This window comes from Ziziphus jujuba, chromosome 8 (assembly GCF_031755915.1).
Source record: "Ziziphus jujuba cultivar Dongzao chromosome 8, ASM3175591v1".
NCBI lineage: Eukaryota > Viridiplantae > Streptophyta > Magnoliopsida > Rosales > Rhamnaceae > Ziziphus > Ziziphus jujuba.
The window spans coordinates 22,075,873-22,091,899 of NC_083386.1; the positions used below are offsets into that span (position 1 = coordinate 22,075,873).

At 32.2% G+C, this 16,027-nt stretch overlaps 3 protein-coding genes across 3 annotated transcripts; all 3 read left to right on the forward strand.

The window, feature by feature from the left end:
- Positions 1-1,435: 1,435 nt before the first annotated feature.
- Positions 1,436-4,536, forward strand: LOC107413991 (superoxide dismutase [Mn], mitochondrial). The gene is made up of 6 exons (XM_016022070.4): positions 1,436-2,106; positions 2,463-2,509; positions 2,600-2,725; positions 2,841-2,897; positions 3,437-3,514; positions 4,193-4,536. The coding sequence occupies exons 1-6, from the start codon at positions 1,770-1,772 to the stop codon at positions 4,283-4,285; spliced, it is 738 nt and encodes a 245-aa protein (XP_015877556.2). The 5' UTR covers positions 1,436-1,769; the 3' UTR covers positions 4,286-4,536.
- Positions 4,537-6,915: 2,379 nt separating this feature from the next.
- LOC112491013 (uncharacterized) lies at positions 6,916-9,030 on the forward strand. The gene is made up of 2 exons (XM_048469642.2): positions 6,916-7,570; positions 7,682-9,030. Exons 1-2 carry the CDS (start codon positions 7,203-7,205, stop codon positions 8,184-8,186), a joined length of 873 nt encoding a protein of 290 aa, XP_048325599.1. The 5' UTR covers positions 6,916-7,202; the 3' UTR covers positions 8,187-9,030.
- Positions 9,031-13,545: 4,515 nt separating this feature from the next.
- On the forward strand, positions 13,546-15,861 carry LOC125421297 (small ribosomal subunit protein eS26y). The gene is made up of 5 exons (XM_048469800.2): positions 13,546-13,673; positions 13,800-13,892; positions 14,000-14,084; positions 14,212-14,345; positions 15,240-15,861. The coding sequence occupies exons 1-5, from the start codon at positions 13,671-13,673 to the stop codon at positions 15,312-15,314; spliced, it is 390 nt and encodes a 129-aa protein (XP_048325757.2). The 5' UTR covers positions 13,546-13,670; the 3' UTR covers positions 15,315-15,861.
- Positions 15,862-16,027: the final 166 nt, after the last annotated feature.

Sequence of the window (16,027 nt, forward strand, 5' to 3'; positions counted from 1 at the left end):
TACTCTGCTATTCAATCAAAGGTTTGTTTTCTCAGGAACAAGAAATTTTGTATGTATCGAATCTCTACCATTTTTATTTTATTTTTTTGGTTATTATCGAATCTTTATCACTACAACAGCCGCATCATAAATGAAGATATACACTAGTCTCTTACAATCATATTCAACAATGCAAGTAAGATTTCTAGGCAAAAATAATTCCCCTCTCCAATCCTTTCTTATAAGTAACTCTTTGCACCAAATAATATTAGAGTAAATCTCTCAAATTAGGATCTTTATTTTAGTTATTTTCATTCTTATTTATATATATATATTTTTAATTTTAGCCTCGAATTTATAGATAATAGATAACATATATCCATAATTTTTAAAATATAATTAAATTTAAATAAATCATACATGATTAAATATTTTCAATGTAACAAAACACAAACATATAAAAAGATAACCAAAAAAAAGAAAAAGAAAAAAAAATCCAAATCCAAATCTCTCACTTTAGTAACCACATTGACAGCCAATGACCAAGATGTTATTTTCATTTAAATAAATGTTTTACCTGGGCTTGGGGGAAAAAAAAATGTTTTATGTGCAATAAATAGCTTGTGGTGTAAAAAACTATCCATAGAATAGTCTATTTGTTTTTTCAAGGAAAAAAAAAAAAGTACACTCCATTTATTTTGGGAGGAGATAGTTTAGCTTGAGGTTGATGTAACCCATGATCTTATATAATAACAACAGTAGCCATTGGCATGTCATTTGATTTATAATAATTATGTATTTTTTAAAAATAAATAAATAAATAAAAATTATTTATTTATTTTTTTTTAAAAAATAAAAAAATATATATATTGAATCTAGAGTTTAATGGATTTAAAATAAATTTTAAATTTTAAAAAATTTAATAGATTCAAATGGAATTCCATAGATTTCATAAAAAATTTATAAGAATCTAACAAAATATTTAGGATTAAAGTTAAATTTCATATTAATATTTTTTTTTTACAATTTTATTATTTAAATTTTTTTTAAATTCATTAAAATCCATTACTTTATAAAATATTTTGAATTCAATGATTTTTTAACTATTATCAAATTTCAAAAGAATTATACAAAATTCTAATTAAATACATATAGATTTTAATAGATTTTTATAGAATTTATTAAAATCTAAATTGAATATTATTAAATTTGTATAGATTTTTTTAAAATCTAATTCGAATAAATTTAAATTTTTAAATATTTTTAAAATTTTTTAAAATCTAAATACACCTTAGCATAAAAATAGCAAAAGCTGGTGTGGTGTGGGTGGATAAACATGGTTGTGGACTCGTATGGTCTGGCTGTGGTCTGGATCTCTCTGGCTCTTACGGCAGCCCAATGGTTTAAAACCCGGTGTAGTTGATTGACGCCCAACCTGGTTCCATGTGCAAAAATTATTGTATTAAAACCACCAAAGCAATTAAGAAAGTGCACGTAAATTAGAAATTGTACGGTAACTGTGGGCGACAAACATAAAGAAATGTAAAACCAGAACCCAGAAGCCTGAACCTGGCGGCTAATAGGTGATCCAGTGGGTCGTCTTCCTAGTGCAGCATATCGATTTACAAACCTCCATTTCTATATACACACCACACCCTTCATTTCTTCCTTCTCATATTCCCCACCACCATCTCTCTTCTCTTTTCTCTGTTCTCTGATCATTTTTTTTTTTTCTTTCCCTTTTTTGGGTTTTCATTAATAACTTCAAAGTTCAAAAGCTTCCATTTTCCATGGCTCTTCTTCGAGCTCTATGTGCCAGAAATATCCTACCCTCTGTGTTTCGGGCCCAAACCCAGTCCCTAGGGATTGGGATAGGGATGGTAGGAGGATTATTCACCCATTATTCTCGTTCCCTCCACACATTCTCTCTCCCTGACCTTCCTTACGACTATAGCGCTCTTGAGCCTTACATTAGCGGTGAAATCATGCATCTCCATCACCTGAAGCACCACCAGGGTTATGTCACCAACTACAATAAAGCTCTCGAGCAGCTTCACGATGCCATTGCCAAGGGTGATTCTGCTGCTGTTGCTAAGCTGCACAGCGCTATTAATTTCAATGGAGGAGGTTCTCTCTCTCTCTCTCTCTCTCTATTAATGCCCTTTTATTTATGTTTTATATATTTGTTTTGGAGAATTGAATTTAGCTTTGAATCTTTTAGTATATGCATCTGAACGTTAACCTTTCAAGTGCGAATTGGGTAGTTGGAAAAGTGAAGCAAAATTGGGAAATTTCTTTACGAGGAAATCGGGAATTGATATTTGAATTCGTAAATGCAAGATGGGCAAAATGTGGAATTTGATTGCAATAGACCGTTTTAAATTTTGATTGTTTTAACTCAAACCGATTGATTCGTTGTTGAGCTTGTTAAAATTTAAGATCGTTTATGAGTCAGTGAATTCATTATATAAAATTTGTTGCAGGTCATATCAACCACTCCATTTTCTGGAAGAACCTTGCTTCTGTTCATGTAAGTTTATGTTCTTTTAGCTATATTTTGCTCCACATTCTTCCTAAGAAGATGTAATGGTTGTTTGGCCTAACTGTTCATGTATGGCAGGAAGGAGGTGGTGAACCCCCAAAGGGTTCTTTAGGATGGGCTATTGACGAACATTTTGGTTCTTATGGAGCACTTGTGCAAAAAATAAACACAGAAGCTGCTGCTCTACAGGGTTCTGGATGGGTGGTAAGTTTTGCGGCTGAATAAATCCCAATCCAATATCCGTATCTTGTTCTCAACCTTCTGATCATTGATTGAACGCTTCAGTCATGTTTCACTCACTTGTGTTGTGTCTTTGCAGTGGCTTGGTCTGGACAAAGAAGCGAATAAACTTGTGGTTGAAACCACAGCAAATCAGGTAAACTTAGGAAGTCTCATATTATCAATCATCGCTAGTAATGATAATTATGATTTCCAATTTCATTCTCCTTATCATAGTTGGCCAATTTCTGTCAGACTTCCAAAGTTATGATTCTTCGGAACTTCTTGTCATTTTATGGTATTGGTATTGCGGCAATTTAGCATGATATATCTTAGATAGATTTAAGTGCTACAAATATGGCCTTTCAATTATGGATTATCCTCTTTCCCTTGAAGACTACTGCTGTTGGCTTTTATAATATTATGGCGGGGTTTCTTCATAGGGGTTTTACAGCTAGCATAAACTTGTTTTAGACATATGTTGGCTTGTTTCTAGTCTGGTTTTTTTTGAGCATTTCTTTAAATTTTAGGAACTCTGGCAACTAAGAAATGACGTAATAGAGTTTCCTATATTAATTCCTCTTTTAAAACTTCTCTACTCGTCAAGCATGCTGGAAGAACCAAAGACAGTTTTACAGCATAACATATTTTTACTGTTTTATCAGATTAATTATAATTCTGAATGATTTGTCACAGGACCCACTGGTAACTAAAGGACCAACTCTAGTTCCATTGCTTGGTATCGATGTTTGGGAGCATGCATATTACTTACAGGTAAATTGTTAGTTTATGTTCAAAGCTTTATTTATACAAAGAAAATTGTGTTGAAAAAGCATGTGATTCTGATTGCTTACATTTACGACGCAACTTTGACTTCTTTTTTCCTGTGTTTGAAATGATAAATGATTCTCATTTTTAGGCGTCAGTGGATCATTATTTTCAGTCGTTAGGAAAAGTATACGTACCATATAGTTTATGTATAGTCTTCTGACTTTGAGTAGTGAGTACTGCTGGAATGAAATTAATTGGATGACTTTTATTCTCCGTAGAGCTGCACAAATTATGTTGATAAGGGCTTACATTGACGAAATTTGAAAAGCTATCTTTATTCACCTTCAGTCATAAAAAAAAAAGTTAGAATATAGGAGATTTCTTGTCATATACTATTGTTCAATGGTTGTTGAAGTTAAAAATAAACTAAACAAAGTGATGGAAACTGGGAACTGGGTGGACATTTTATTGCTGCTACTCTTACAAAAGTCTGAGCAAAGAAAGTAAAAAAAAGTTAGATATCATTCTTCTTCTGGTTATGCTGAATGGTTGATATTCAATCTTTAACCATAGTTTCTTTTGCTCTATTAATTATATATTTTGCTTTCTCTCTATCTTCCTTGATTTGCATCTCCATGTGTTGTTCTATAGCTTGAGATGCCTTTCTTTGTCATATTGCAGTACAAGAATGCGAGACCAGACTACCTAAAGAACATATGGAAAATCATCAATTGGAAATATGCCAATGAAATATATGAGCAAGAATGTCCTTGAGGAAAATTGATCCGGCTTAGCGACTGGGATTGACAATAGAATAAATGGTAATCGGGATTCGGGAAAGTCCATGGTCCACTATTTTTATGTGAGTTGTTTGTATCATAATCAGATCCAGAGCACAAAATAGTCTTCATAGATATATACTTGTAATGGAGTGGTTCTACCATTATTTACTGGCTGATGTGAGCTTCTTGTTGTGGATGAAAATGCACAAGCAGCTTAATAATCTTTGTTAAGCAATTGTCATTTATGTGTTGTATATTTATTGATCAACATGACGTATGCTGCTGTGAGTTTTATACTTACCTCAAACAATTAAAATTGAAAATACTTATTAATCGTTAGACACTCTCTTATCTATACATAGAATGCTAACTGATGAAGAGAAGCAGAACTTGTAACGAAAAAACAGCGTTGAACAAATGCAGGTTAGTGGTTTTAACTAGAGACTGCAAATGCACAATGTTTTTTGTTTTTTTTTGGCCCCGGCGCCGGGTGGGGGGGGGGGGGGGGGGGGGGTGTAATAGTGCAAACAGCATACAAGTTGAGATGATTTTAAGTGCAAACGCACAACTGAATAGGCTTTGTGGTGTGGAATATGAGAACACTATGAAGACTTTCTTGTATTGAACTATTGAGTTGACTATCAGTATTTATTACCTACATTCCAAATGTAATCTTAATTTTTATCATCCTTTTATTGACATTGTGAAATCGATAATCTCCCCATTGATTCTGAAATAACAACAACAGTGATAACTCTTATGGTACAATACAGTAACATCTTATTTGATAATTACATTAACGTGCATTTGGGAATTGACCCTGGATTTGGACATTTACATTGTGCCTTGATACTATTGTAATAAAAACTTGTGTTAATCCGTATGCTTGTAATACGTGCCAAGCACATTCCCACCCCTAGATTTTATTAGGAATTTGTCCCCACAAAAAAAAAAAACAAAAAAAACAAAAAAAACAAAAAACAAAAAAAAAAAAAAAAAACAAAAAACAAAAAGCAAAAAACAAAAACAAAAACGAAAAGTTTTGGTAAGTCCTTGGCCGCTTCCTTTTTATGCTAACCTAGTTGGGATTCAGTTGGTTGGCCAGCGTCCTAGGTCACCTCTTTTTATTTTTATCTAGGAATTAAGCTACATTTGGGGTTCCTTTTAGACCCCCTAAAATTCATTATGAAACAATTTCTTATAAACTTTTTGTTTGGTAAACTTATAAAAACTAAATTCTCCAATAATCATCCATTTCAAAAGTTGGAATCTAAAAAGTTAACAAGAATAGTTTTTGAACTTCTCTTTCTAATACAATCAGGATTTTGATTTAAAATCACTAATATAACTTCCAAATAATATATTTTTATATTTCTAATACAACTAGGTGTTCGTAAGCTTTTTTCGATGATAAAATCATAGAAAATACACTTTTGATTTTTGTTCATTATTTCATAATTTCAGCAATCCCAAATTAAGCCTTCAAGTTCTAATCCCAACGTCTATCAGTATGTGTTACGTGAAATTAAAACTTTTTTAAGACAATACTGCATATATTAATATCGACAAAAATGTCAAAAACTGTATTTTATGCAAAAATTAAACAAAAATATTAATATTGATGGAAATTTTGAAAAAATTACAGAAACAATGAATGTATTTAAACAAATAAATTTCTTCCCTAAAACATTTTAAAAAAACTAAACAATAGTGCATCATTTACAATAATAATTATATTAAATAATATTGTATAAATAATAAACCTATAAGATAGAAGATAAATAGAATCACTCTTGTAATAAATTTGACCAAATACTCCCTTATAATAAAATATAAAATCACGCGTGCTACATTTAATTTTAATAACATGTAGAACTCTTTAAAAATGTCTACTAGATATTGTATTTTGAAAAAGCAACTAACATACTGAACACCAATTATTTTGTTTCATTTGCTTAATTGTTTGTCTAATATTTATTATATATATATATATATATATAATGTTTTATGGCTATTGTTGCTATTTTATACATACAACTACAATTTCAATTTTAAAAATAGCAGTATAAATACATCTTCTTCCTTTGATAAAGATATTAAATCTTCACTTGTAAGTTTTTTAAATATACTTTACATATAATAGTTTTATTGTAGTTTTTATTCATAGAAGTCAACCATATATTATTTTATATTTTCAAAACAATATTTTTATTTTTTATTTTTTTATTTTTTTATTTTTCGTTTAAAGGATTAACATCATTTACTTGAAATGTTGGTTTGTAAATTTTGTTTGAAATTAAGGACTATGCCAAATTAGTCCAAATTAATTTATTTTTTAAATAAGCCCATTTAAATTACTTTATAATTTTTATTTGTATTTAAAAAATAGCCCCATTTAAATTTTTATGAAAATATTTTATTCACACCCTTTAAAATTTGATATAAATATAAAAAAGCTGTTATGTTTTTAATAAATCTTCCACACATATCCCAATAGCAATCTAAATTAACCTTATCTTTTTATCAAAATTTAATATCTTTAAAAACTTTTTTCTCTCTTTTTGTAAAAATTAATGAAAAAACTTGAAAATTTTATCAATTTTATTTAAACAATTTATTACTTGACGTCTTTCTGCAAAGATCTATCGGTGTTCCATCAAATCATCATCAATTATTTTAATTATGAAAATATATTTCTTAATGGTTTTATAAAAGAAAAGGTTTTGGCATTTGTTTTTTTCTTCTACGACTCTTTGATCCCATTAAGCAACCTTGTAAATTAGTCTCCTTTTTCTCTCTAACTCTGGAGTTGTAGTAGATTGGACCCCATATCTCTATCTCAATCCTTAAAAGCATGTAATCAGAAGGTTGGAATAGGTGTGGTTGTTAGGAATAGTACTGGCGAGTTAATGGGAGCTTTTGCAAAGCCATATGTGGCTACTTGGTCAATTCTTCATGCTGAACTCATCGCTATTCGTGAGGCAATTCTTTTTTGCCTGGAGGCAGGTTTCAATAATGGAGAGATTGTAAGTGAGTGCTCTAGTGCAGTTCATTTGGTGAATGATGGCTGCTTTGGAGAACAATTGATTCCATCGTGTTTTCTGGTTGAGGATATCAAATCTCTCCTTGCTAGTAATGTGGATTTATTCTGTACTTTTGATTATAGGGATGCAATTCTGTTGCTCATTGTCTTGCTAATTATGCATCTGGTCTATATTCATATGAAACTTGGCTTGAAGTTGGCCCACAGTGGCTACATCATGTTCTTCAGGCTGATGTCTGTATTCCTGTTTCTTAATCAATGAATATTTCTTTTGCTTCAAAAAAAAAAAAATAATAATTAACGGTGGTTCCAATCAGATTCCAATTTCTTGTTTTCTTTTTGTAGCCTGAAATTCACCCAACCCAAACATTCAAAATTCCAATTCAAGCCCCCAGAATCAGAATCTCAAATGGATTTCCCAGACGAAATCGTGGTGGACATACTGCAAAGACTGCCGGTGAAATCATTGGTCCGATTCCGTTGTGTTTCCAAATCTTGGCGATGTCTCATTTCCGATCCAATCTTCGTTCGAACTCATCTCGAATCGCATATGGCCCATATCTCCTTCGGGACTGCTTCTCGTATCGCTCTCTCTCGTAAAGCCGACACCCTTTTGTCCCTCCAGGCCCACGAAAGCGATGGCTTTGCAGTTGCAGAGGAGCTTGACTTGGATCTCGTCAAGAATTCCAACTACTACGTGATGGGTCACTGTGATGGGTTACTGTGTTTGCTCATCCACGATGCAGAAAAGAGTCAACTGGTGATCTACAATCCGTCAATTCGAGAGCACAGAATACTTCCTCTTCCTCTTCCTCACGACTATATCTGTACCGCGAAACCCCTCGATTGACGATTACAAGATTGTAAGATTTCCCTCTATGTTTGAAGTTAACCTTTGCAAAAGCCGCGGTGGCAGTCCTCGTGTGGAGATCTACACGCTCAAGTCCAAGTCCAATTCATGGCGCTCACTCCCTCAGGAAGATACTCCTCCTCACGGCGCCTACAACATAACGTGTCAGGCCGCCAATGTCCATGGCGGACTTTACTGGCTCTGTCTGGACCACGCTGCTTCTAACAGACATGTGATTTTGCGTTTTGATTTGGTGGAAGAAAAATTCAGGGTGGTTCCACTTCCATCACTAGTCCCTGTCCCTGATGAGTCACAATTTATAACGTGGTTAGGTTCTCTCAAAGCCTTGCTTTCTGTCCAGGAAGCCACTGCCAGTCACTTCCATATATGGTCCACAAAGGATGACAAAACCTGGACCAAGCTCATCACTATTCCAACACTTCAGGGACCCAAATCTTTTTTTTTCCGGCTGCCAGTACGAGCCATTTTGTTACACCAAGTCCGGTGCTTTGCTGATTTATATTAGGGAAGGGAAAGAGGGATTTGTGATGTACGAGTCCGGAGAGAATAGGCTCCGGAAGCTGGCTGTGAGAGGAGTTGAAAACTATATCCATCAGACTCTGTATTGTGAGAGTCTGGTATTTCCTAATTGTTGGAACGAGGATGAGCTGGCCGGAAAAAGAAATTGTTACTAGTAAATGGTTTTCATTTTTATTTTCCATTATCAAATTGTTGGGATATGACTTGGGTTTCTATCAATGATGCATAAAAGCTGATATTTCTTAATTGCCTATCTGTATAATCTTTTTATAGAAAGATTGGAGTTGCTACTTCTATTTTGCTAGCTGACATATAAGCTTTCTTGTTTTGGATGAAAACCCTCTTGAATAATCTTTGTTTAGCAATTAACATCTATATGTTCCTATATTTATACATCAGCCATAGACTGCTGCGAGTTTTATGCTTACCTCAAACAATTAAAATTAAAAATACTTATTAATTGCTAGAAATTCACTTATTCATAATTCAAATGCTAGCTGATGAAGATGAGCAGAAACTTGTAAAGAAAACAGCGTACAACAAATGCAGGTTAGTGGCTTTAACTAGGGACTGCAAATGCGCAATTGGATAGGCTGTGTGATGGAGTGTGAGAATGCTACGAAGACTTGTTGGTATTCGGCTTTTTGAGTTTGCTATTAGTAATTAACTATTTAGTACTTACATTCCATTTGTAATTTAATTTTCATTAGCCGTTTATTGACATTATGAAATCGATAATCTCTCCATTGATTATAAGTATACAACTTTTATCCAAAAGAAATTTTTTTATATATATAGTTTAAAAACAACAACAATAATGGTGAACTCTTATGATACAATACAATAAATTTGCATGATATTGTACATTTTATATGATAAATATATTAACGTCATTAAATGGCATTAGTGACACTGAATTTGGACAGTTACATTGTGTCTTGACAATATTGTAATAAAAACTTGTTTAATCACAATATTTATGATTCTAATACGTGTGAAGCACATTCCCACACGAAGTAGTGTAGGAAGAAAGTTGACCAGAATATATTAGGAATTTGACAATAATAATAATAATAATAATAACGATAAAACAACAACCAAAAAAAAAAAAAAAAGAAAGAAAAAAGAAACTTGTTTTTTTAATCACCCCCTCTAAAAGCTGTAATATGGGAAGCTTCGTTATCAAAAATAGCTTCTCAACTTCTTTTTATAGCATGATTTTTTATTTAAAATTTTTAATATAACCTCAAAATAATATACTTTTATATATTTTACATCCATATGGTTTTGGTAAAAGTATTTGTAGGTTTGGTTAAGTGGTAAAATAAATTATGAAAATATAATTTTATTTTTATTGATTATTTCATAATTTATCGCAATCTCAAATCAATTTTTATTAATAGAAATGTTGATGTGGATAGAAATTTTGGAAAAATTATGGAAAAAATAATATATAAAAAAATAAATCTTCCCTAAAACACTTTAAAAATACTAACCAACTAATAGTGCATCATTTTACAATAATAAGATTATTAAATAATATTATATAGATGATAAACCTATATAAGGTAGAAGATTAATAAGATTACTTCATGGTCGTTTATAAAAAATATAAAGAGATATTATGAGCATTAATCTCTAAACTAGACTATATTTAACATTTTGGTTCCCAAATTTTTTTTTGGTGATAAATTGATCCCGAACCAGTTTATTGTGTGCACCGTTCATCCTTTCCTTTATTCCATCCTTTTGGCACCGTTACATGCATGTGTAAGTCACATGAGACAATAATGAGAGACATGTAAAGTTTTTTTACACCCTTTTTCTTCTCTCTTTTGCTGCCACCACTTTGGATCTTTGACTTGATGATATCATTCCGTTTTCAACCATGTCCAACAACTGATGCTGTTCATGATCTCCATCCTTGAAGATTAGTGGATTATTTTGGTCAGCCACAGTTGTGCTGGACTTTGTATTTCTCTTGCCATGAATGTTTTTCCGCCATTAATTCTTACACAAAACGTAAAAACAAAAAAATTATTGTCTTGCCCACATAATTGTCTTTGATCTCTTTTCTCTTATTAATTTTATGCCTCTCAACCAATTCTCACAATTGAGTTCTTATGATATAGGTTGCCGTTTTATATTTGGGCAATCCCCAGAAACATACCCAATAGCTTTAGCAATCTTTGATCCAAAAGTCTGTGTTTTCTCTATATGCTAACAAATCTTAAAGCAAATTCATGATTCTTGGACTATTTATTAATGTATTATATGATAGGGTTGTAGGATTTGGAATTAGCCAAAGCGTGTACTCCCATTGATTTTATCAATGGGAGTCTATTGGAGAGGCTGGATTCTTGTAATCCCGTTCTGCTAAATTGCTTGTATGGACATGGTGTTGTTCAATCAGTTTTGATCACATTCGAAGCCGCTAGTCAAATGCTTTTGACTGTCAATAGGGCTCCTTCGTCGCCTATGGAAACTGACGATGGGAATCTAAAGCTAGATGAAACGGAAGATACAGATCATTCATGGATTTATGGTCCTTTAGCTAGCTATATATGGTAAACTCATGGACCACCCTAGTGACATCTTCTTTGATGTTAATTATCTCCTTTTCCCAAGAACTTGCTTGCACATCCTCTGACCAATGGAGATATACCTTTTCCATGCGATGCTGAGAATTTTGTAAAGCTCCTCCAATCCATGGTATGGAGCATCCCCAATTTGTTGATTCCGGTAATGATTTCATTACTATAGTCGTTTCTATCATTGGTATTCTGGGGTAGAAGTGAAGAATGTTAATAGCAACAATGGTGCTCAAATTACTGGTCCCCCTCCAAATGAAACTGCTATTTCAACAGTATAGATGGGATTTTTATGTTGGATAATATACAAAAACGTATTTAAAATTGGAAACTTGGATAAAATGGAAGAGTGAACCCGAGATAATATAATTGAGAGGAATAGAATTAAAGTTCCTTTTTTTTTACAAAATGGGATCAAGTTTTACAACAAATCTAGATGCATATATATAATGAATAAGCCCAATGATATTTCCTTTCTTAAGTCATCCTCTCATCCTCTTATAAAGAGCCGAGATAATACAACTGAGAGGAATAGAATTAAAGTTTCCTCTTATTTACAAAATGGGTCAAGTTTTACAACAAATCTAGATGCATGTATATAATGGATAAGCCCAATAATGTTTCCTTTCTTAAGTCATCTTCTTATCCTTTTACAAACACTTTGCCATGAAATTACAATTATTATTATAATAATTATTATTTTACTTTCTAACATTTTAAAGGTCTAGGGGCGGAGGAAGCTATGAGGAAATTTGGATCAAACAGTGTGGAGTTGGCAATGGGAATGGTTGTTCTCCCATCCAGAGGAAACCCAAGAAGATGACGACCTTGCTTGTGCACTTGCCATGTCCCTGGGAAATTCTGAATGAGACACTTAAGGAAGCTGGTGAGCATGATAATGCACAGCTAGAAGAAGAGATGGTCCAACTTCCTCCCGTAGAGGAGTTGTTCTCTACATGCACAAAGCTTTTGCAAATGAAAGAGCCTCTAGCTTTTCCAGTCCCGGACCTGCTGGCAATGAAACCATATATTATAGATTGGGTTAGCTGCCTCTACTTTACAAAATGATATGTAAGCCCTTTTTTGGTTAATAGATGATATATAAGCTTCATTTTGTGGATGAAAACGCTCTGAATAATCTTTGTTAAGCAACTGCCATCTATGTGTTATATATTGATTTATACATCAATATGAGTTTTATACTTACCCAAACAATTAAAACTAAAAATACTTATTTCATCAATTACAAGATGTTTCCCAGAGAATTAAAATTAAAAATACTTATTTTTTCAATTACAAGGTGTTCCAATATGTCAATTAAATTGAGCAAATGGGGTCAATATTTTTCCAGGTAAATATTGCTTTTCTTTTTTCTTTTTTTTCCTTGTTTTCTTTTTTTTTTTTTTTTTTTTTTTTTGGTTGGGGGGGGGGGGGGGGGTTGTTTTCTGGATGGTTGGGTTAATGTGTACATATTTAGAAGATCTATATGAATAAATTTTGTTTTAAATTAAATGTTTTCCTAAAAGAAAACCATTTTCAATTAAATTTATAAATCGCATGTCTTTTTTTTTTTATGTCGAATAAATCGTATAATATTTAAGAGTAACAAATTCTTGGGTCAAAAGACAAAAAAGAATAACAAATTATGTCAAACTATAATATAAAACCTATCAGAATGACAACATTATTTCCATATTTAAGAAATTAAAATTAAAAATCCTTCCAAAATTAAATCAGTTTTTTTCCTCTTCGAACAGCAAAACAAAATTAAAATTTATAACATATCCCATATTCCTTAGTTATGTAATTATTATCTATATGGTATAGATGTAGAAAGGGATTTTAATATATTTGGCACAAATGCTTATTTGATAAGCATTGAACCCAACAAAAATTATCTAGTTCTTTTTATATTCTAAATAAAATAGTTAATAATATGTCAATTATCATTTTAATAAAGTATTTAAATAGATTTATTGGATTTTTTTATTATAATAATATTTTTTCCCAATAAAGCCATTGGAAGGGTTTTATTTGAATGGCATGTGGGAAAAAAACAAAAAAAAAAAAAAAAAAACTTATGGCTATATATATATATATATATATTGTGGCAGCTAATAAAAAAAATTAAATTTTAAATTAAAATAAAATAGAATGAACATTGTCCGATATTAAGGCACGCATCCACGGTGGCAGTGTCTGCAACATGATTATATAAAACAGAAACTCTTCCCCAAAACCCCATTCAGTATCACCCTTCTTCTTCTTCTGCTGCAAAAACCCTAAAACCCAGAACGGACGACTGCAAAACCTACAGACCTTCTCCTTCTTTTTTCACACCGACAAACCAATCATGGTACGATTGATCGATTTCGATACGCTCCATACTTTTCTATATTTATCCACACCAAATTTCCTACTTCTCTTTTCTTTTTTTTTTTTTTTTACGTCAATTTTGTTGTTTGTAAAAAAATTTATGCAGACATCGAAGCGCAGGAATCGTGGACGCAACAAGCACGGACGTGGACACGTGAAATTCATCCGCTGCTCTAACTGCGGCAAATGCTGCCCCAAGGTTCCTCTATTTATTTGTTCCTCTTATTATTATTATTACTATTATTATGTATATTACATGTTTATCGATTTTTTTATTTTACTTTTTTGTGATTTTAAATTATAAAGGACAAGGCAATCAAGAGGTTCCTTGTGAGGAACATCGTCGAGCAAGCTGCGGTTAGAGATGTTCAAGAAGCCTGCGTTTATGATCGTAATCTTCACATATATATATATATATATATATATACTTGACATTTTTTTTTTTTTCTGATTTAGATTTAGTTGCGTGGTGAATAAGTTACAGAGTTTCGTGGTGGTTTTTGTTAATTATTGTGCAGAGTACACTCTTCCGAAGCTGTATGCGAAGATGCAGTACTGTGTTTCATGTGCAATTCACTCGCACGTCGTGAGGGTTCGATCCCGCACGGATCGCAGGAATCGTGATCCACCACAGCGCTTCATTAGACTCAGGGTGCGTTTTTTATTAAACCTGTTTATCGTTTTATGCTCTTAATTTCTCAATTAATTATGAATTGAATCCGCTTTTTATATATTATGTTGTAATCTGCTGCTTCTTTCTTCATGTGTTTGATCATTAAGTGCTGCAATTAATTGATTTGATTTTTAACTTCTTTTTTTTTCTAACTTTATATTTATGAATTGGAAAATTAGAATCTCAATGCTTTTGATAATTGCTTTTTTTTTTTTTTAAGTATTTTTTAGCTCCAATCTAGTTATGGGAAGCATTAGTAATTTTGTGCGCCTTTTGGTTGATACAGCTATTTGTTACAATTAGTTTGCTTATTGATTGTAGACTTTACTTTGATTATCATATATGTGCTTAGGCACATTGTTCATTTTTGTGTTTTAATTATAAGATCATGATGTAGAGTAACTGCTTAGGGTGATAAATTGCCACTGTTATAATGTTTTGTGATAAACTCCATGGTGGATTTATATTTTATTGCTGTTTTATGATTAACCTGTGAGTTCTTAGTTCTAGTATGTGTGAAAAATGCTGGTTAGTTATGCTAGCTAGCATTAGGGATTTTTTACAAGTCTTTTTGATTGATACAGCAGCTATTTGTTTAGGATTAGTTTGCTTTGTAGAGTTTACTTTTGATCTTCATACGTGTGCCTCATTTTAGTGTTTAAATCATAAAATCTTGTTGTATAGAAACTGCTCAGGGTGGCAATTGCCAGTATTCTAATGTGGGGAAAGAATAAACTCCCATGATGGATTTATATTATATTGCTATGCTACAATGGTTGAGATTGTGCTAGCTATTGATTGTAGATGCTATGGGGCTCTTTTTTCCCTTTTTGCGGCTTGGTTTGGTTAAAATAAGCTTTGTTTTCTTTTTAGGATGATCAACCAAGGCCTGGTCAGCCTGGCCAAGCGCCCCGATATGCTGGAGCTGGAAATCCTGTCCGCTCATGAACAAGCGGATCTAGTTATTTGAACCTGATGCTTAGGTACCTAATCAATTTCTGAAACTGAATTTTTGGATAGTAAGTGTTTTTTTCAGCCATTTTTGGTTGAAGCGATTTTGAGGAATATTTTTATTATTCAATAGGTGCTTGAGTTGATGAAATTTTCATAAATTCTAAGTTTTGTTACACGGATTAGATTTTATATTCATAATTAAGAATATACTTTTTGGTTCTTCCATATTTTTTAACCCAACTCCCATAGGAATGCTAAGTTTGCTGTTAATGACTGAGTACCCGAGAGACTGATTTATAATCACGTTGCAACCTGCAATTTTCAAATCCCATACAAGCAGGATATTCTACTCTCCAAAACCAAAGCGGTTGGGGGTCCCATAATATCATAGTGTAACACGTTTTCTTTGCCATTATTCTAATTAATATCAGTCCAGTATACAAATTGTTCCTTATTGACAATATGATCCAGTTCGCTGGGCACCCACACAAAAAAAAAAAAAAAAAAAAAAAAAAAAAAAAAAAAAATGAAAGATGAGAAATTTATGGCCATAAGCCTTGGTCCATCAGCTTTTCTAATGTTGTATAAGTGTATCCTCCTTGTAGAAGGATTGGAAAGGCTAGAAGCTGGTAAATTGTACCCTACAGTTTATTTTAATTGTGGAAACAAAAATGCAAAATGAACAGGCATTAGGGCTGTCAGTCTAG

Excerpts from the sequence above, each read along its gene's own strand:
- LOC107413991 (XM_016022070.4), top strand. The coding sequence starts at position 1,770 with ATGGCTCTTCTTCGAGCTCTATGTGCCAGAAATATCCTACCCTCTGTG. Across the intron at positions 2,898-3,436 it reads TTGAAACCACAGCAAATCAG|GACCCACTGGTAACTAAAGG; the intron begins GTAAACTTAGGA and ends GATTTGTCACAG. Across the intron at positions 3,515-4,192 it reads AGCATGCATATTACTTACAG|TACAAGAATGCGAGACCAGA; the intron begins GTAAATTGTTAG and ends GTCATATTGCAG.
- LOC112491013 (XM_048469642.2), top strand. The coding sequence starts at position 7,203 with ATGGGAGCTTTTGCAAAGCCATATGTGGCTACTTGGTCAATTCTTCAT. Across the intron at positions 7,571-7,681 it reads ATCATGTTCTTCAGGCTGAT|CCTGAAATTCACCCAACCCA; the intron begins GTCTGTATTCCT and ends TTCTTTTTGTAG.
- LOC125421297 (XM_048469800.2), top strand. Across the intron at positions 14,085-14,211 it reads AGAAGCCTGCGTTTATGATC|AGTACACTCTTCCGAAGCTG; the intron begins GTAATCTTCACA and ends ATTATTGTGCAG. Across the intron at positions 14,346-15,239 it reads AGCGCTTCATTAGACTCAGG|GATGATCAACCAAGGCCTGG; the intron begins GTGCGTTTTTTA and ends TTTTCTTTTTAG.